The sequence below is a fragment of the Muntiacus reevesi genome, chromosome 2, assembly GCF_963930625.1.
Source record: "Muntiacus reevesi chromosome 2, mMunRee1.1, whole genome shotgun sequence".
NCBI classification, from domain to species: domain Eukaryota; kingdom Metazoa; phylum Chordata; class Mammalia; order Artiodactyla; family Cervidae; genus Muntiacus; species Muntiacus reevesi.
The window spans coordinates 68,846,001-68,866,668 of record NC_089250.1 but is presented as its reverse complement, the minus strand read 5'-3'; the positions used below and the strand labels follow the sequence as shown (position 1 = coordinate 68,866,668).

Genomic DNA, 20,668 nt, shown 5'->3' with positions numbered 1-20,668 from the left:
TCCAGGCAAGAGTACTGGACTGGGGTGCCATTGCCTTCTCCGTCTCTCTTTGCTAAGTTCCCCTTATTCTTCAGATCTTCGCTTAGGTACCACTTCCTCGGGGAATTCTTCTGACCGTTATAATTCAGCCAAAACCCCATTATTCACTCCAAGAGCACAATGCATGTCTTCTTAGTTCTCTGTGCTGTTGTGATTTGCGAGCACGTGAATGGCCATCTGTTGGCTGCCTGGTCTCCTCACTGGAACTGATGTCCTGGGATAGCAGGGCCAGAGCCATCTTGCACTTCTGTGGCCCCACACCTGACTTACGGCTGGTGCTTGGTAGACAGGACTGAATGCTGGAACTCACAAATTCCCCATAAGACCCTGAAGGGCTTGAGCCATGGATCTCCCTTCTGGCTCCTCCCTACCCTGCTCAAAATGGAGAACGCCCAGAAAGGATGGATGGAGGAAGGCTGAATCAGCATAACTCTAGGAGCAGTGATATTCCAGCAAGGAAGACATAATGAGCCTGCACGAAGAGGGCAGAGAGTCGGGAGAAGGGAAGGAGGACTGATACTCTTGTCCCCTCCAGGATCCCACGTCTGAGAAGGCAGGATCCCAGGAGCAACGAGAACAGTGAAGGGAATTAAATTCCATGGAAAGGGGATAGAAGATTCTGTCAGCGTCCCATCCACACCCACAGCCCCACTGCCTCCTTGTAATGAAGCCATATAACTCACATTCTCTTATTTGAGATCACACACCTCGTCTCAGGACTTAATGAAGCTCAGGTTCTTGATGTCTCATCGCAGAAAGAATTCAGTGAGAGACAAAGTGATAGGTGAAAAAGTGGATTTATTTAGAAAGAAACACACTTCACAGAGTATGGGCCATCTCAGAAGGCGAAAGCGGTATGAAAATATGGTGTGGTCAGTTTTAGTGGGCTGGATAATTTCATCGGCCAATGAGTGGGAGGATTTTTCCAACTATTTGGGGGAATGGGCCGAGATTTCCAGGAATTGGGCCACCAGCCCCTTTTTGGTCTTTATGGTTGGCCTTGGAACTATTATGGCACCTGTGGGTGTGTCGTTTAGCTTGCTAGTGCATTACAATGAGCATATACTGAGGCTCAGGGTCTAGTGGACAGCATATTAAAAAGCACAGACATTATTTTACTGACAAAGGTCCATATAATCAAAGCTGTGGTTTTTCCAGTAGTCATGTATGGATGTGACAGTTGGACCATAAGGAAAGCTGAGCGCCATAGAATTGATGCTTTTGAACTGTTGGAAAAGACTCTTGAGAGTCCTTGGAGAGGGAGATCCAAGGAGTCAATCCTAAAGGAAATCAGTCCTAAATATTCATGGAAGGACTGATGCTGAAGCTGAAGCTCTGATACTTTGGCCACCTAGAGCGAAGACCTGACTCATTTGAAAAGACCCTGATGCTGGGCAAGATTGAAGGCAGGAGGAGAGGGGGACGACAGAGGATGAGATGTTGGATGACATCACTGACTCAATGGACATAAGTCTGAGCAATCTCTAGGAGTTGGTGATGGACAGGGAAGCCTGGCGTGCTGCTGTCCATGGGGTCATAAAGAGTTGGACACGACTGAGCGACTGAACTGAACTGAGGGTCTAGTGGAGAGCAGCTCATCTTGGACCTGTTTGGTGCTAATCAGCTTATGTTATGTCCTCAGGGTACGTTATTCTTTTAAAGGTAGCATCCTGTCCCTTTCCCTCTAGTTTCAGTAACACCCACTGGCATCTAGGGATGCAACTAGGGTGAGGCAGGTGACACCCAGCATGTGACATTCCAGGGGCTGCTTGGCCTCAGCTGTTGACTCTGCACCTTCCTGACTCAGAGCAATCACCTCTCTAAAGCATGTGCCCTGGCACCTCACTGGTCCGCCCCCCCACCCCCCCACCCGGAGTCCTGCCCTGTCTGCATCTCTTTGCCTGAGGGCTTTCTCCAAAGCTGAGGCAGGATGCTCTGTCCAGGCTCAGGACCATCTCTCCCTGGACCACAAAATAGCCCAGCTCCTCACCTCCAACCCTGCTGGGTGGGTTGCATGTTCTTCACCTTTTCCCAGAGCGTCCATGGGGAGTGGGCTGCAGTCCCCACTGTCGCAGTAGATTTGGAAACTCACCCTTCCCGGGCCCCTTCTATACGCTGTCTCACCCCCATCCCCCCACCGCCTATTCCCGCTGGCGTCCTGTTCTCTTCCTACATAAACTGCTTGCACTGGAATTCCCATCTTACGTCTACTTTAGAGGAAGCCCAAACAGAGACAGAGGACACTTAAACAGCTAGTGATACCACTTTGCTGGGTTTGTGTGTGTGTATCCGTGTGTGTTAGTTGCTCAGTTGTGTCTGACTCTCTGTGGCCTCATGGACTGTAGCTCACCTGTCTCCTCTGTCCATGGGATTTCCCAGTCAGGAATACTGGAGTGGTATTTCCTTCTCTAGGGGATCTTCCTGACCCAGGGATCGAACACGGGTTTGCTGGGTTTAAAGAGAGTCGAATCTCCTTTGTAATGTAAGTATCAGTAATTCTGCAGCAAACTGTGGCTGAACCGGGTCTGCACTCAGTCCTGAGAGGAGACAGTGCGTCCAAAAGCAGTGCAAGGCATAAAGAGGACCAAGAAAGAAAGAAAAAAAGTGTCCTGGAATTGAAATGAGAACGGAAAAAGAGAAACAGCCCGAAGGATTGGAAAGTGTTCCTGCCCTTGTATGTGTCCCTCCCAAAGGCAAAGTCTGCCCTGGCTTGATAAATAGAAATATTCTTGGCGCAAGAAGAACACCAGGTGTGATTAGCATCCTAAGGAACCCAGGGCTCTGGGAGGCTGGTGTGGAGGACAAAGGCCCAGGCCAGGGAGGACAGAGAGATGAAAGGAGGGGAGATGGAGGGAGGGTGCTGCCTGCAAATGAAACAATGAAAGAGAAACCTTGGCTAAATAAGCCCTTTCTTCCAAATGCTTCTGTTTAGAATTTAGTAATAGAGACAGTGGGGTTTCCAGGGAGTAGAAAAGAGAGAGAGTGAAAGGGAAGGAAATGAATGGGAGAAACAGAACAAAAGAGCACTTTGCTTTTAAGTAACCCTGGGGCATAGACGGTGGCGAGGGGAAATTTCAAGAATACTGCAGCATTCCTCCTGTGGACGTTGGAGAGGGTACTTCTTGGACTGTCCGGAAGGAGACTGCAGGAGGAGAGGAACTGATCCCAGGGGGTGCACGTTGTATCAAACGAGGCTTCTCTTTTAGCAAATGACAGATTCTCCTGGAATCTGTCAGGGTCCCAGTAGAAAACTGCTGGGACCTTCAAATAGGGTGATTTGAAGATAACTTAATCAAGTGGGTTTTGTTTGTTTTTATTTTTTTCATGAAGATGTGAGCTAGCTATAGGGAGATTACAGGAATAGTACAGTACCCTGGGGCTAAATGCCATACCCAGGCCACAGAGGATTCTGTAAGAAGTTCCCAGGACCCAGAGGAAGGTGACCTGGCTGAAGGTATGACCTTTTAGTGGCCTTGCAGGCTGCCTGTGGTGGCCCCAACAAAGAGAACTGAAAGAATAAGTGTTGATTCCTCCCCACTCCATCCATTCTCCTGCCTGTGTTTTCCAGTAGCTAAACCAAGCCAGAGCCAGAGGACAAGGACATCTGTCGACAGATCCAGTTGTTCTCAAAGTGTGGTTCCTGGAGCAGCAGCACCTAAGAACTGGTTAGAAGGCCCAGTTTTGCATCCCACTGCAGACCTGTCCCACAGACATCCCGGGGGTGGCGCCCAGCAATCTCAGTTCCAAAGAGGTGTAGAATAGATGCACCGGCGACCCCGATGCACTCTGGGGTTTATGAACCTCTCACCTTATTTTCTTTCTTCTTTTGATGCATTAATGTTAACATTAGTTTCAGGTGTACAACATAGTGGTTCAATACTTTTTTAGACTATATTCCATTTAAAGTTCTTATAAAATATTGGCTACTCCCATCTTGCTCCTCCCCCCTTTCCTCTCCCTGCTGGTAATCACTAGTTTATTCTCTACATCTGTGTGTCTGTTCTGTTTTGTTATAATCATTTGTTTTATATTTTAGATGCCACAGATAAGTGATCACATATAGCATTTGTCTTTCTCTTTCTTCACTGAGCACGATGCCCTCCAGGTCACTCAAATGGCAAAATCCCATTCATGTGTGTGTGTGTGTGTGTGTGTGTGTACCACATCTTTATCCATTCATCTCTTGATGTACACTTGGGTTGCTATCATATCTTGGGGCGCATATATCTTTTCAAATTAGTGTTTTCATTTTCTTTGGGTATGTTATACCCAGGAGTAGAACTGCTGGATCATCTGGTAGTTCTGTTTTTAGTTTCTTGAAGAATCCCCGTGCTGTTTTTCCTCAGTGGCTGCACCAGTTTACATTCCTACCAACAGTGTACAAGGGTTCCCTTTTCTCCACATCCTTGCCAGTATTTGTGAGGTGATATCTCATTGTGGTTTTGATTTGCATTTCCCTGATGATTCGCGATGTTGAGCATACAAACCTCTCATCCACAGAGATCAGCCCCCAGTTTAGAGAGGCAGGTGCAGAAGTCTGACTGGCAAACAAGAGATCTGGGATATTTTCTGAGACTTCTAACCCCCTAATTTAAACAAACCTCTAGGCTCAGGTGTAATGGAGTGCCAGGTATGGGGTCCAGCAGACCTGGGTGCTAGTCTCAATTCTGTCTTTGACCTTGTGCATGACCTTCAACAAGGTCACTTCATCTTTCTGACAGCGCTTTATCTTTCAGTGCAAAGAGGGCAAGCTAAGATGAATAAATGCTGAATCTGAAGCTGACTGCGTAGGCTTTTAAATCTAGATGAGACCACGTCTAGCCTCTCTGAGTTCACAGGCAAGAAGCAGTGGTCCAGAGATGTAGAACCCTTGCCTGCGGTCACACAGAGAATCTGAAGGACAGTGAGGACCAGACCTCTGGGCTCTGGCTGCCCAGATGCCATGAGCTGCCTACCAAGGAGTCCCTCTGCACCTGGACACACCCATGCTTTTAGGGGAAAATGTGTTGAGGTATCTGACCTCAGGATGGATAGCAGACTGCATGAGCTCTTCAGAGAAGCCATTTTCACTTGTAGGGAGGGACTCAGGTTCAAAACAAACCCAAGGGTTTGGTCTTATAGCTGTTTCTCTGCTGATTTCTGGGGAGACTGAGCTGGATGTCAAAATGGGTGCTCCCAATTCCTTCTTTTCCTTTGCTGTTTCTGAGGGTGGCTCCTGCCTGGGCCTTACAGAGAAACCTTGTGCAGTGACCTTCAGTGTCCTTTTTCATCAGAGGCCTTGTTCTGGCCACTGTGTCTGTGTCCCTCTCTGCCTGCTTGTGGGGCAGGCCGAGACTCCCAGGAAATTAAATGCCCCGGGAGCAGCTCTCAACGCATGACTGGTGGAGGATGGAGTATAAGTACCCCAGGTCCCTCCCCACTAAGGTGGAATATCTTGGGGGTGCATGTTCAAACACATGGAAATTCCCTAACAGGAGTAAGCAAGCCCCAACTGCCTACAGTGATAACTTGCTTAATGACACACCCCTTATTGAATTCCTTTCTTTCTCCTTCCTTCCTTCCTTTCTCCATTTGACTTCCCATTCCCCTCCCAGTGTTTTCTGGGATCATCTCCTAAGTCAAGTCCTTACACTCCATCTTTGTCTACACTTATATCTTTGTCTCTGATTCTGCTTCTGAAGGAATCTAGATCAGAAACCTCCCTCCCTTTCTTCAGAAGATCCCCTTCGTGGAGTGTAGACTGGACAGTCTGCTTGGAGTGAAGCCACAGAGTCATCAGTAAGGCCACTGTCCCCCTAACTTCTCTCAGTTCTCTGCTCGTCTGTGGCTTAAGCCCCCTCCACAGCCCCAAAGGTTTCATCCATCAGAGCAGCTTCCCAGAGGGCCCTGCAGAAAGGAGCAGTCCAGCCCCAGCCAACAGGGAGCTGGCAGCCCTGGGAGGTGCACAGAATGCCAGGCTGTTTCCCTGTGGTGCCCAGGCCACCCTCTCTCCCCTGATAATGGTAATTCAATCAAGATTGAATGTGCAGACCTTTAGCTTCAATGGGATACCCAGGCAGTCTCGGCAAAATTACCTGCCTCCTCCCTCTCCACTCATGCAAGATGATGGCATTAACATTTCCAGTGCTTCTAAGAAGTGATTTTTCAGGTCCACAATTCATTGTAATGAGTCAAATCTCTTTTCTCTGAAAAATTGCACCTTTTCTTTACCTTCCTCAGTGCCCAGAAGACAGGGGGAAAAAAAGGACATCTTGTATCCAAGTGATAGTCTCTCCCCTATCTCCACCTCTCTGAAGTGATTCTCTCTTAAGTGGATATGATTTGAGAAGACTGATTTATTAGGTTACCTTTGATGATGGAGAAAGAAAGGAGGAGTTGTGGTTTGTTTTGAGAGTTAGTACCATGTAGACAAGAAACGGAGAAGGCAATGGCACCCCACTCCAGTACTCTTGCCTGGAAAATCCCATGGACGGAGGAGCCTGATAGGCTGCAGTCCATGGGGTCGCTAAGAGTCGGACACGACTGAGCGACTTCACTTTCATTTTTCACTTTCATGCATTGGAGAAGGAAATGGCAACCCACTCCAGTACTCTTGCCTGGAGAATCCCAGGGATGGGGGAGCCTGATGGGCTCTCGTCTATGGGGTCGCACAGAGTCAGACACAACTGAAGTGACTTAGCAGCAGCAGCAGACAAGGAAACTGAGCCTTCTCCTCTGGCCAGGGATGGGGCAGCGGGGCACACGGTGGGATGGGATGGTGTCAGAATCAGAACTGGCATAGAGGAGCTGTGGAAGCAGTGGACCTCGGTGGTGGGGGTAGGAGGGGTAGGGTCCCCACCACTTTATAAGGAAGCTCTCAACCTTACACCTTCTCCTTAAGTCATTCAACTTCTTGGAGCCTTGATTTTCCTCATCCATAAAATGGGTTACTATGAGTATCAAATGGCATGGCATCCATAGGCTTGTAGAATAGTGCCTGGAACATCTTACACATTTCACAAAGATAAATTTTTATAAATTTTATACACAGGTGGATCTCTAGTCTCATGGGCCAATTTCAGTAAGATATTTTCATCTTGCCCAAGACATATTGAAGTGCCACGGCACCACTGTGTTAAATAACTGAACATTGAATGGTCTGTACATTCACACCTGAGTGTGCAACAGAATCTCCTGGAGGGCTTATTAAAATGCAAATTACTCATCCCCATCCCAGAGTTTCTGATTCACTGGGTCTGGGCTGGGACTCAAGTGTTGGCATTTCTAAAGAGTTCCCAGGTATCATTGATGCTATTGGCCAAGGGTCTATATCTTGAAAACCACTGGTCTAAAATAATAATAAAACAATTTACATATTTGCATTGAGTTCTTAAAATACAGAGGGTACTTTCATTTCTTATCGCTTTTCATCCTTAAAAGTTTGCAAAGGTGGAGAGGATTTTGATGATGTCACTGGGTGAAGTGAGGCTCAGGAAAAGTAAGTCAGCTGCCTCAGGTGATAGAGTTAGTGATAGACCTCAGGTCTGCCTTCAGAGCCTGCCCATCCCCAGCAGCTGGTGGCCAGTCTTGGGTCTGCAGGTGGGGTGAGGGTCAGCTACAAGGAGAGGGAGAATTTGAGCCAGGATCCAGGCAACTTTGCCAGCCTTGCATACAGGAAAGAGCCCGGATCTCAAGCCAGGTTACCTAAAATCTGTTGTATGGCTAAAAGCAAAGGGCCCAGCCCCTCACTGGCTCTTAGCCTTTCAAACACAGTATAATTCACATATTGAACAGATAACTGTTGAACACCTACTTTGTGCCGTACCCTGTAGAGGGTTTAGTAAACGGGGGGCCCTTTCTTAAATAGGGTGTGGAGGAGAGCTGTGGGTTAGTCCGATAGTCTCAGAAATACAGCTGTCCTAAGAGCTCTGAAGACAAGTACAAGAAGCTGTCAGAGTCTAAGGCGGAAAGGTCACAGAAGGCTCCCTGAGAAAGGAAAACTGAGCTGAGAACTGGAGAGTGAGGTGTTGCCAGCCTTGTGGGATTGAGGGTGTCCCTTTATACGTGCAAACGCCCTGTGGCCAGAGCAGACGTCATGCACTTGAGCAACAGAAAGAAGGGTAATATGTGGGGAGCGAGGCACGGGGCTGGACTGGCGAACAGGCCCCAAACCCTCAGGTCATGCAAAGCACTGTGGGGTGTGGTCAGGTCAGTGGTGTCCTGGGGCTGATGGGGAAATGTTCAGGAATTCCGTGAACTCCTTGAAGCCATGTTGGCAACTTGGTATCAGTCCTGGTGGGAGTATTTTATCACAGAAGTCAGCAGATATTACAGACCAGGGCCACTGCTTTCTCCAGAGAGCTGTTTGTTAAACTTCTATGACCTCCCGCTGGGCTTTGTCCTAAAACCACAAGGAACAGGTTGATTGGAGAGGGACAGTGTTTTCCTTCCTCTTGAGTTGTGTTGGGGCGGGGGTGTGGGGCGCTCTTTGGATATCCATGGCTTTCCCGTTATGTCTTCCTTCTGGTGGAAGGAAAAAACCTTCCACTGGCTTTTTCCTCCCCTTGAGCCAGAGCTGGCCCTTCATCTCCTGGCCAGGCTCTTGCAGTTCCTCTTACATCCCCATCGAGGAGCTTGTTTCTCCTCTATGTGACTTCCTCCCTCGCCTTGAATATCAAACAAGGAGTACCAGATTAGCTGTTTCTCAAGCTTGCAAAATATAGATAAAGCATAATGAACGTTCTGGGCTGCTTGTAAATTACTTTGTATAAATTCCTTTACATTGCCGGCTGCCCCATCTTTCTCCATGTACGTCTGGATAAACACAATTTTTTATCCTTCTAATTATATAAAGTTAGAAGGGGAAGGAGACACAGAATAATATTAGCATCTCCCAGAAGGAATAAATAAACCATGAGGGCAGTGCTACTCCTTGCAGTGCTTTTCTGGTGGACCCATAAGCTGAATTCTGCCCTTTCATGAATATACACAGCAACTCTGCCTCTGCAGGAAGATGGATTGACATTTTGTACAGAAGGACAAATGGGAAGGATAAAGTTTCTAACCACCTCTGCCATCAGCTCACTGCCCGCCTCACATCCAGCCCAGAGCCATCATTTATTAAGCACCTGCTGCATACCAGGCACCATCGTCACACTTTTCTTTTTTAAAGAGCAGTTTTAGGTTCAGAAAAATTAAGCAGAATGTCCATAGTTCCTCTCTACCCCCCACCTCCCACCCACATTTAGTTTCCCCTTTTTTTAACATCTTGCATCAGTGTGATACATTTGTTACAATGGGAAACAAAATTGATCCATTATTATTAGCCAAAGTCCATCCTTTCCATTTGAATCCACCCTGTGTTGTGCAATTCTATAGGATATGAACAATGTATAATGACAGGTATCCTGCAGAGGTTTCACTGCCCTAAATACCCTCTGTGCTCCACCTATTCATCTCTCCCCAAAGGTCCCCAAACCATGGATCTTTTTACTGCCTCCATAGTTTTTCCTTCTCCAGAATATTATAGAGTTGGAACCGTACAGTATGAAGACTTTCAGGCTGACTTTTTCACTTAGCAGTGTGCATGTATGTTTCCTCCATATCTTTTCATGCCTTAATAACTCATTTCTTTATATTACCAAAGACTGTCCCATCGTTTGGATGTACCATGACTTGCTTATCCATTTACCTATTGAAAGACATCTTGTTTATTTCTAAATTTTGGCAGTTGTGAGTAAACCTGCAATAACCATTCATGTGCAGGTTTTGTGTGGATGGTAAGTTTCAACTCATTTGGGCAAATACCAGACAGAAATTGCTGGATCATATGATAAGAGTGTTTAGTTTTAGAAGAAATTACCAAACTGTCTTCCAAACTGGCTATATAGATTTTGTTTTCCCATCAGCAATGAAGGAGCATTCCGGTTGCTCCACATCCAGCATTTGGTGTTATCAGGATTCTGAATTTTGGCCATTCTGGTAGGTATGTAGAGGTGGCTTCTTGTTTTTTAAGTTTTCGGTTCCCAATGACATATGCTGGGAAAGATTGAAGGGAAGAGAAGGGGGCAGCCGAGGATGAGATGGTTAGATAGTATCACTGACTCAAGGCAAATAAGTTTGAGCAAACTCCAGGAGATAGTGAAGGACAAGGAAGCCTGGCATGGTGCAGTCCATGAGGTCACAAAGAGTCAGACGCAACTTAATAAATGAACACCACCAACAACAAATGACATATGATACTGAACATCTTTTCATTTGCTCACCTTTTGTCTGTGCATCCTTTTTGATGAGCTTTCCACTCAGATATTTTGCCATTTTTTTAATTAGACCATTTTCTTATTGTTGAGTTTTAAGAGTTCTTTGTATACTGTGGATACAAGGCCTTTATCAGATAGTCTTTTTCAAATATTTTCTCCCAATCTGTGACTTGTCTTTTCATTCTCTTAACTTCCTCATACTTCTCATGCCTGCATTTTCTCATTTAATTCTCCCAATATTCTCACAGCTGTATAACATTTATCTATATAGCATTTTGCTAAGGAATCCAAGGCTTAGAGAGATCAGTGGACTTGCTAAGTGATGGAACTAAGATTTGCCCCCAGAACTGACTCCTAGCTTCAGACCTCCCGTTACCATGTCTGTCTGCTATCCTGCCTGCCACAGGACAGCCTGTGTGAGAATAAATCTTGATCGTTTTGTACTAAAGTATGCTCCCACTGTCTAAGAAAAGAGTCTCTATTTGGATGCTCTGCAGAGCCCCGGCTTGGTGACTTGCATCTAAGCATCTGAATAGGGAATAGAAAGCCCTCTGTAGCCTAAGCCCCGCCCGCCTCCTCTGCTTCTTATCCGGCTGCTAATCCCCTCCCACTCCATGTTCACAGGACAGGAAACCCTGTTTGTAGCTCATCCAATATGCTTGCTTTTCCAGGAGCCCTGCTGTCACTCTTGCATTTGTTCTCGCTGATGGGAAGACCCTTCTTCATTTTCCACTGGTCAAGTCTTACTTTCAGCGCCTCATTCACATATCACTTCCCAAAGCTGTTTGTTTATTTGGCTGTGCTAGGTCTTACTTGCAGCACATGGGTCTTCCATCTTTGGTGCAGCATGTGGGATCTCATTCTCTGACCAGGGATCGAACCTGGGCCTCCTGCATTGGGAGGTCTTAGCCAACGGACCAGCCACAAAATCCCCGAACTTGTTCTTAATCAAAGAAGATGTGATACTGACAAATACCTGGTGGTAGAGATACCTCTCATCTTTAAGAACATATAGCTAAAAGAAATGTTTCTGTTTCTTTTTAAAATCATATTTGCTTTCAGACTTTAAATTCCATTTTATATTAAAGGAAATACCCTTTCACCATTTTAAACCTCTGTTCCTTCACGTCAATGTATGGCAAAAACCACTACAATATTATAAAGTAATTAGCCTCCAACTAATGAAAATAAATGATAACTAAAAAATAAATAAATAAATAAACCTCTGTTCCCAGTGCTATAGATCCCAAGGGCAGGCATAACTCAATAAATAAAGGAGATTTTTGAATCAGTAAGTCATTAGTGAGACCAATGAGTGAAAACACATTTTGCGTTTTTCACTTTTTTGAGGCTTGTAGTTTTTTGTAACCACTGGTAATAAGGCTTAACAGTCTGAGCTCAGAGTCAGGTGCTGGACCTTGTTTGAAGCCCTGCTGGGTGGATGTCCCCCAGGAAACCCCACTGCAGGAGCTGGGGCCCAGACCCTTGCACAGACTCCAGTGCCTGCAAGATGGTGCAAGTCCAGGGACAGCATATTGTGTGGACAGAGCAGAGATTCAAGGTCAGACAGTCCTGAGAGAATCCCAGCTCTGCCACTTGCAAACTGTGTAACATCGGAAACTTGCTTAACCTCTATGAGCCCCAGTTTCTTCATCTGTGAAATGGGAAGAATATTACATCATTGTGATATTAGCATATAATAGTGATATCAGCATAACAGTCTGTAGACCTATTTGGGGGAAAGATGATTGTGAAACCTTCAATGTCTGCCATCCACTCCAGAAAGATTAGCTTCAAATTCCTTCCCCACATCACACCCACTGCCCCACTTACCCACGGGGGTAACTTACACCTCCTTCCGTGCCTCTGGTTGCTTCCATGGAAACTCCTCCCTATGAGGAGTAAGAGATGTGGCATCCAGGGTAGGTCAGTGTGTAGCGCAGTGCCTGGCAACAGATGCTCAGTGACTCATTTATTATTATTATTATATTATTCACTGAATTATATTATTGAATTATTATTATTTTATTTCGGCTGTGCTGGGTCTTCGTTGCTGTGCATGGGCTTTCTCTATGCAGTTCATGGGCTTCTCAACGGAGTGATTTCTCTTCATAGGCTTTCATGGTTGTGGTGCCCGGGCTTAGTTGCCCTGTGGGATGTGGGACTGAACCTGTGTCCCCTGCATTGACAGGCAGATTCTTAACCACTGGACTACCACAGAAGTCCTCAATGAATAATTTTTGAATCAGTTATTTAGTTAGTGAATGAACGGATGTAGGGTGGTAGCCCCGGCCTGCTTGTCCATCCTGGATCCCATTCTTTGCCTTCTCCTGCTCAACCTTCCGTCAGGGAGCTGACCCCTCAGGTTGCATTTCTCACCGCCTCTTGTCAGCTGGCCACTAGCTCGGTTTGGCCAGTGATGGGCGCTGGTGTTGGAGACTGTAAGGCGGGAGAAAGGAAGAAGCCAGGGTATCTCTCCCCTCTGGCCCCATCACAGGTACCTTCTTGAACAGCCAGGGAGTCTCTTCCTTTTCTCCAGCTCCCACCAGCGCCCCACTCCCCGGGCTCCAGGGCCCTCGCTTCCTCACTCTGTCCCACCCTCCCTGGGGAGGCAGTGTCTCCTTGTGAGTGTTTATCTCCGAATTACTCTTCCCTCCTCCCTTTGGCTTCTCAACTCTTCCATCACCTAGGTAACCACTTCGCTGTCGTTAACGCCTCTGCTGTGCACCCGTGGAGAAGGAAATGGCAACCCACTCCAGGACTCTTGCCTGGGAAATCTCATGGCAGAGGAGTCTGGCAGGCTACATTCCCCATGGGGTTGCAAAGAATTGGACACGACTGAACGACTAAGCCCAAGTACCCGTGAAGTGCTTACTCCTATCCTGCTTAGACCCCTCTTGGGAATCAGGAGTGTCTGAGCTCAGAGTTAAGAGAACCTCACTCTTCTAGGCTCCACCATCCATGACCATGTGGCCTGTCGGTCCTTGGGAGCCTCAGTTTCCTCATTTGTAACAGAGGTTCACAGCATCCATCCTGCTTCTCTCCCAGGTCACTGTGAGAGTCCAGAGAGAGAATCCATTCACCTGCCCACCAAGTACTTATCAAGCACCTGTGCAGAGGATAGAACAGGGAGCAGGACACATCATGACCCTGTTCTGGGGGTTCCAGTTTGCAGTAGTAGATATGCTTATAAACTGCAAGGTTCTGGAGAGGCCCGTAGGATAAGCGGACGCAACTTCCTTGATCCCCATAGACCCCTGCAGATGCCCAGAGCTGCCCAGTCCACCTTTGGGGAACCCCAGCCCTGCCAGCGGAGGCAGCAACACTCGGTGATATGAACCCAGTGATGAGGACAGCAGGCTGAGCCTCTCCCCCTCACCAGACCCAACCTGGATGTTCTGTTTGTGTGTCTTTTAGCATGTCGGCGCTTACTTGAATTAACTGTAAAGGATTAGCCTGATTCTTCTGGTGAAGAAGGTTTTTTTTCCTTAATTGTTTTTATTTGGTGTTATTTGAAGTAAGTGTGCCATTGACTAAAGCCTACACATCTTGTTTATGCCTAGATTGTGTTTAAAATGGTATTCTCTGTAACACGATTTTTAGTTATTGATGACCTCTTTTATAATGACTTAGTCAGCTTCACTTGAATGATAGTATTGATAACAATATGTGACTGACAATCTGTTTGCAATAATACTCCAAGAGGCAAAAGGAAAGCATTTGTACACTCAAAGAAAATAGATACATTTGCTGGTTTTAAGAAAGCATGAAAATGGAGCATATTTATCCTGATCGCACTTCCCGAGATGCTTCCAGAGTGTTTTCATGCGGTCTTTCCTGCATTGTCCTCTGCAGAAGGCCTCTCTACCTGCTTTTAATGACAAAATCTCTAAGATTTAAAGAGGTAGGTGAGTCTCGCCAGTAAGTAATGACAAAACCAGAACCAGAAGGGCAAATACAGGCCCTTTGTAAGGCAGAGTAATCTCCCCGAGCCTCAACTTCCTCATCTGTAAATGGGAGTAATAACTGAGGGTGATGCTAGGGGTTCAAGGAGAATGTGTATGTCACTGACATGATGCCTGGTGTGTGTTGATAGATAGATGGCGGCTCTAAAGTAGGCAGAGCTGGCTCCTCGCCCGAAGCCCTCTGATCGATCACTCACCCCCTTGTCTTCTGCTCTCTCTGCAGACGACCATTCTCGAGTGAGACTGCTGGTGCTGGATGGAGACCCGCACTCTGACTACATCAACGCCAACTACATCGATGTGAGGCTCTCCACGGAGCTGGGGGGCTGGGTTCTGGGCGGGCTGCAGCAGACCCAAATCTGTGACTTTTCCCCCAGCCAGTCCCCTAGACAGTGGCCCTCCTAGAGCAAGTCCACAGGGTCTGGCTCCTCCCTGTGACTCATGTAACCCAAGTTGATTATCCATCTAAAGATGCACCCATTTTCAGGGTGGCTAAAGTGACCTGCTCTGTGGAGCCCAGGACTGCCAACCTTATTCATTCATCCATTAATTCTTAAATTTTTAAAAAACTTTATTTATGTATTTATTCGCTGTACTGGATCTTCGTTGCTGTGCAGAGGCTTTCTCTAGATGCAGCAAGCAGGGGCTACTCTCTAGTGGTGGTTCGAGGGTTTCTCATTGCAGTGACTCTTCTTGTTGCAGAGCCCAGGCCCTAGGGCTCACAGGCTTCAGTAGTTGTGAGGCATGGACTTGCTTGCCCCATGGCATGTGGAATGTTACCAGACCAGATATCGAACCCGTGTCCCCTACTTTGACAGGCAAATTCTTAACTGCTGTACCTCAGGGAAGTCCCATTAATTCTTGTGTGTGTGTGTCTGTTTGCCGATTCATTCATTCATTTGAAGGTACAGCCATTTATGTAATGAAAATTTCAGAGTTGGATGCTATGGGAACCAGAAAGCTAAAAATGCCATGGTCTCTACCTTCTAAAACCTTAGCAGGAAGATAAGCTGTGCACATCAATAATTCCAGGGCAAACTAGAAAGTGAGTGTCATAAGTTCAGATAAAATGCCACAGGGATTCAGAGGTGGGGGGGGGAGTCACCCTTCCATCAGGAATGCGAAGTACGATGTGAACCAGAGCTTTAAGCACAGGTAGAATTTAAAATCAAAGAGAGGGGAGATGGACCTCTGGCCAAAGAACCGCACAAGCTGAGATGTGGCAGAGGATATGGCGCAGCAAAATGTGAGGGGAGGAAAGACTCTGTAATGGGAATAGAGAAAATAAGGCTGGCACTGGATCATGGATGGTTTATGATCAAACATAGGAAGTCAGACTTTATTTTGTAGGCAAGAGGAAGCTATGGAAAGTGTTTGATCAAAGAGGTGACTGGTTCAAAGCTGAACTGTGGGATGGCTTATCTATTACTGAGATTAAGACAGATGAGAGAGAAGAGGGTCTGTGATTAAGACCCCCAGTTAGGAAAGGGGCCGCTTCAGTGTTCCAGAGAACATGGAGGAAAGGACTAAATACAACAGGAGCCGAGACAGGTGTACACAGAAGTGAGAGAGTTTGTAAAAGGGAGGCATGGTCACTGGGGCCAGAGAGACACCCCAGCATGACTGATGCAAGCCAGGCTTCTCAGGACCTCAGCTGGGAGGCCCAAGAACCTTGACAAAAGGCTCAGAGTTCGTCCCGGGTCCTTCTGACTCCCAGGCGTTTTTATAGACAAGCTATAAGGGACTGTGGCAGGCTTTAGAATTTCCCATAATTTAAGCTGAGCCAGATAATTCACTGATTCAACAAATATGCATTAAGCCTCACCTTAGATATTTATCTTTTGCCCTCTGATCTATTCCGTGTCTTTCCCCGTTCTGCTTTGCTTTGCTGGTGTGTATGTGGGCAGAGGGAGGCCAGGGGTGGGGGGTGTGGGTTACAGAGAGGAGAGAGAGCTGACCCCTTTAAGGAAGGTATGATGGGAGATAGGAGGGTGAAAGGAAGGGAGAAGCCATCATCTTTCTCCACCTCTCTTGCTTCCTGGGATGGCAGCTCCAGCAGTGGCTCCAGCTCCATCCACCAGGACCACGGTCCAGCCTCAACAACGCGGCCCCAGGCTCCAGGACCACCAGAGTGGTCCAGCCTCAACAACACAGCCCCAGGCTCCAGGACCATGGTCCAGCCTCAACAACGCGGCCCCAGCTCCTGGGCTCTGGCGGCTTCTCTGTTTCCCTTTATACCTGCTGGTTTGGGGTGGCCATAGCCTCTTGCTATTGCCGATCTCTGGGCGGCCCACTGTTCTCTGTTATGCATCCCAGCTCCACCATCACCTGTACAACCAGCTCCCTGCACTGCATTCCCTCTGTCTGAAATGCCTGGCGTGGTCCCTAGATTCCCACCCCCGACCCGGACCCTGGCTAACAAAGGGCCTGCGTGTGGTCAGGAACTGGGTGTGGAGCTTCCGTAGAGGTCTAGATAGACACAGCCCCTGTCACGTGCAGGTCATGGAAGGGGACAGAGGGTCAGTGGAGGGACAGAGAAGACACCACGCACAAGCTTCCAGCATGGTGTTAGCAGCACAGGGTGGAGGGAGGGGAACTGCACCAGGTGTGGGCCTGCTATATACTCCATCAGAGTCACGATTCCCGGGATGCCTGGCAGGACTCACCCTAGGTAAGCTATCAGGCTCACCCCTTGGCCCGAGTTTCCACCCAGTCAGAAATCCAGCCCTCCAAAGGGCTGACTGCCCGTGCTCGAATCATTTATCCAGTTAGATCTTGATGATGCACTAAAACAACTCCATTTGGATAATGAGCTGAAAGGGGCCAGCCATGTCTAGGCCTCCAGAGGCCACAGTTCTGCTGTCATCTGAACCATCCCACTGGCAGGTTTGTTTCACACCCGAGGATGCACTGGCCACTTGAATCCGTTATAAATTACCAGTCTGGAAATAAATACCATTTCTGGGTCCCCAGTAAGTAACAGATGTGTGAGTACAAAGTGAGATAAATGTGTTTTGGATCCAAACCTCTTTCCCATTGCTCACAGACAGATGGAGGCAGGCCCAGCGCAGGTTTGCGGTTGATCTGTGTGCTGTGTAGGTGGGACTTCAATGAACTCAAAGTTCTTTTAAGGTTAGGAAGTTTCTGTACCAGCTCTTGGCAGATCCCCGGAGGAGGCCCAAATAAGCAGTCCATTTCCTTTTATCTCCAGTTGCTGAAGAGTCCGATCGTTAGCATGTTTTCTTTCAGGAGACTGTACGGGTTCCAGGAGGCCAGAGAGGGTCTCTGGACTCGGGTGCCATGTGTGGACAGGCACGCAGCAGGCAGGCGTTCATTCCATATGCATTTATCAAGATGATGGCCAAGGCAGACTTCTCCGTGCTGGGGGGACAGCCATGAGCCAGCCCATTACAGCCCTGCCCTGCTGGAGCTCTCATTCAACTGGACAAACAGACGCTATGCATGTAAATAAACAAAGACTTTGGTGTTAAGTGCCCTGAAGAAAAGTAAAGCAGAGAAAGTCATAAAAAGGATGTCAGGGTGGACTGTCTGTGGAGGTGGCTGCTATCCCAGCAGAAGCCTGGATGGGAGGGGAGAGCAAACCCCTGGGTTACGTGGGGACAGACATAGCTGACGCAGGCCCAGGGAAGGGCCAGCGCTAAGGCCTGTGGATGGAAACGTGACAGCCAGTCAGCATGGGGAGAGTGGGAGGAAAGCTAAGAATATTGCTTCATGAATGATGAAATGGGAATCACAGGGGTGTTGAGATGCACAAACCAGGCTTAAGAGGCCCGTTCAACTGCAGTGACCTCACAGAACACTTCTCTGGCCTCCTTGGTCAAGTCCACTCCCCGCCGGAGCTCCCCAGAGCCCCAGGTCTTTCCCTCGGTGGCCCTTTCCTCAACTCGTTGATGTCTACAAGCTGCTTAGAATCTGAGCCCACATTCATCTGATCCACTTTTGTATCGTTAGGGCCTTGTGCCGAGTAGTAGATGCTCAGTTAATACCTGTTGGTTGAATACTGAAGGACTGAGTGACCAAGCAAATGAACAGAATAGTGAACCCAAGCCATCAACCGCCCACAATTGAAGTTTGAATGCCTTGCTCAGAATTCCACCCCATTGATGCTGAAGTGCATCGTGAGTGAAGTGAGGGTGTTAGTTACTCAGTCGTGGCCGACTCTTTTGCCGACCACATGGACTGTTGCCTGCCGGGCTCCTCTGTCCTTGGAATTCTCTAGGCAAGAATACTGGAGTGGGTTGCCTTTCCCTTCTCCGGGGGATTTTTCTGACCCAGGGATCAAACCCAGGTCTCCTGCATTGCAGGCAGATTCTTTACTATCTGAGCCACCAGGGAAGTGCATTGGAATCTTCCAGTTTCCATGCATTTTGTCTTTTGCCTTTTGTCTGTCAACCGGGGCATTAAAGGAATGCCCCAAGCTCACTTCAAAAGATGTGTTCATGCGTGTATGCCACAGCCAGCCTTTGCTGAAAGTTGCGCCCAGCTCTGAGTAGCCTATCCAATGACCCAGAAAGAGAAAGTATTAAAAAAAAATACATTATAAGCATGTTGATTGGGCATCTCCCAAGCCCTGCAGGACCGCTCAGGAGGAAAGAGGGTTCATTTGAAGGGAAGCTTGGGACATAGGGTACCCGGAAGGGCCTCGAGAGGGGCAGCTGAGAATGAGTCTGGAGACAAGGATGGAGACAGGTGATCAGTCCCACGCTAAAGCATCTGGACGTTATTATACAGGCAGCAGGGAGCCATTGCAGGCTTTGAAGTGGAGAAATAATAATAATAATGAGATGGGCATTGGGACATTCACCCTGGCAGGAAGCAGATGGGCTCTGAGACCAGGTGGGAAGGTAGGAGGTAGGGAGGCCAGCCTGAGGCCTTGGCCCAGATCAAGGAGGACGAGGACTCTAAGAAGGAATGATGGCAGGGATGACAGAAGACCATGGACTTGAGAGACCCCATCTTTCCATACTCCAGGGTGCCATTTTCTAGTCCCAGACCTACTCAGGAAAACTCCCAGAGTCTGTTTTTCCTGTGATCCTGAAAGCACGGTCGGTCTTGACTGGGAGGAACAGAGCTCTCTGTGCCTCTCATTGTCCTCCTTACCTCTCACGGCTCCGAGAGGGTCTCAGTTACTACATCTGCGGGGAGAGCAGAGAGGAGGGGAGGGTTCACCGTCTCAGGATCTCCCTCAGGGCCACTGCAGACTTTGAATCGTGGTAGGCACTTGATAAATGCTTTCCAGACACACAGTAAAATAATACTAGCAAAGGCGTGTGTGTTAAACTCTAGACTACTGCCTGACACATGGTAATGGTCATCTATTAACTCACTTAATCCTAACCGGAAGGCTATAATGTAAGCGCTGTTATCCCCATTTAACAGCAAAAAATCAATTAAGGCATAGGAGGTGAAGTAACCTGCCCCAGACCACACAGCCCATTAGGAACAGAGCCAGGATTCACACCCAGGCTGTTAAATCCAGAGTCTGAGCACATACCCACCATGCTCTGCTGCTTTTCTTTCTTTTTAAAAGCTCTATTTTATTGAAGTACAGTTGCCTCACTGTGTTGGTGTGCATTTCTGCCGTCCAGCACAGTGACTCGGTTATACAGCTCTTTATGTTCTTTTTCATGTTATTTTCCCTTGGAGTTTATCACAGGATATTGAAGGTAGTTTCCTGTGCTAACAGGTATGTATGTGTGCACTCAGTCATGTCCACCTCTCTGTGGCCCCGTGGACTGTAGCCCGCCAGGTTCCTCTGCCCATGGAATTTTCCAGCCAAGAACAGTGGAGTGGGTGCCATCTCCTACTCCAGGGGATCTTCCTGACCCAGGGACCAAACCCGCATCTCTTGCATCTCCTGCACAGGCAGGCAGATTCTTTACCGCTAGCACTTCCTATATATAGTAGGACCTTGTTGTTTCTGTATACATAAATAAAAGTCTGCATCTGCTAATCCCAAACTCCCAGTCCATCCTTCCCCCACCCCCTCTCCCTCTTGGCAACTACAAGTCTGTTCTCTAGGTCTGTGAGTCTGTTTCTGTTTTATAGATATGTTGGTGTGTGTCTATTTTGGATTCCACCTACGTGACATCATATAGTATTTGTCTTTCTCTGACTGACTCTGGGCTTCTTTTGTGGCTCAGCTTGTACAGAATCCGCCTGCAATGAGGGAGACCTGGGTTCAATCCCTGGGTTGGGGAGATCCCCTGGAGAAGGGAAAGGCTACCCACTGCAGTTTTCTGGCCTGGAGAATTCCATGGACTGTTTAGTCCTTGGGGTCGCAAAGAATCAGACAAGACTGAGCAACTTTCACTGACTTAGTATGATAATCTCTAGATCCATCAAAGTTGCTGCAAATGGCATTATTTTGTTCTTTTTTATGGCTGAGTGGTATTCCATTGTCTA

At 47.6% G+C, this 20,668-nt stretch overlaps 1 protein-coding gene across 1 annotated transcript in view; it reads left to right on the top strand.

Annotated features, from left to right (window-relative positions):
• Window positions 1-20,668, top strand: part of PTPRT (protein tyrosine phosphatase receptor type T) — a 1,090,723-nt gene that overhangs the window by 1,028,730 nt on the left and 41,325 nt on the right. The window contains exon 19 of the mRNA XM_065919188.1: window positions 14,466-14,542. Within this exon, the coding sequence (XP_065775260.1) occupies window positions 14,466-14,542 (77 nt within the window). The remainder of the gene's footprint in view (window positions 1-14,465; window positions 14,543-20,668) is intronic.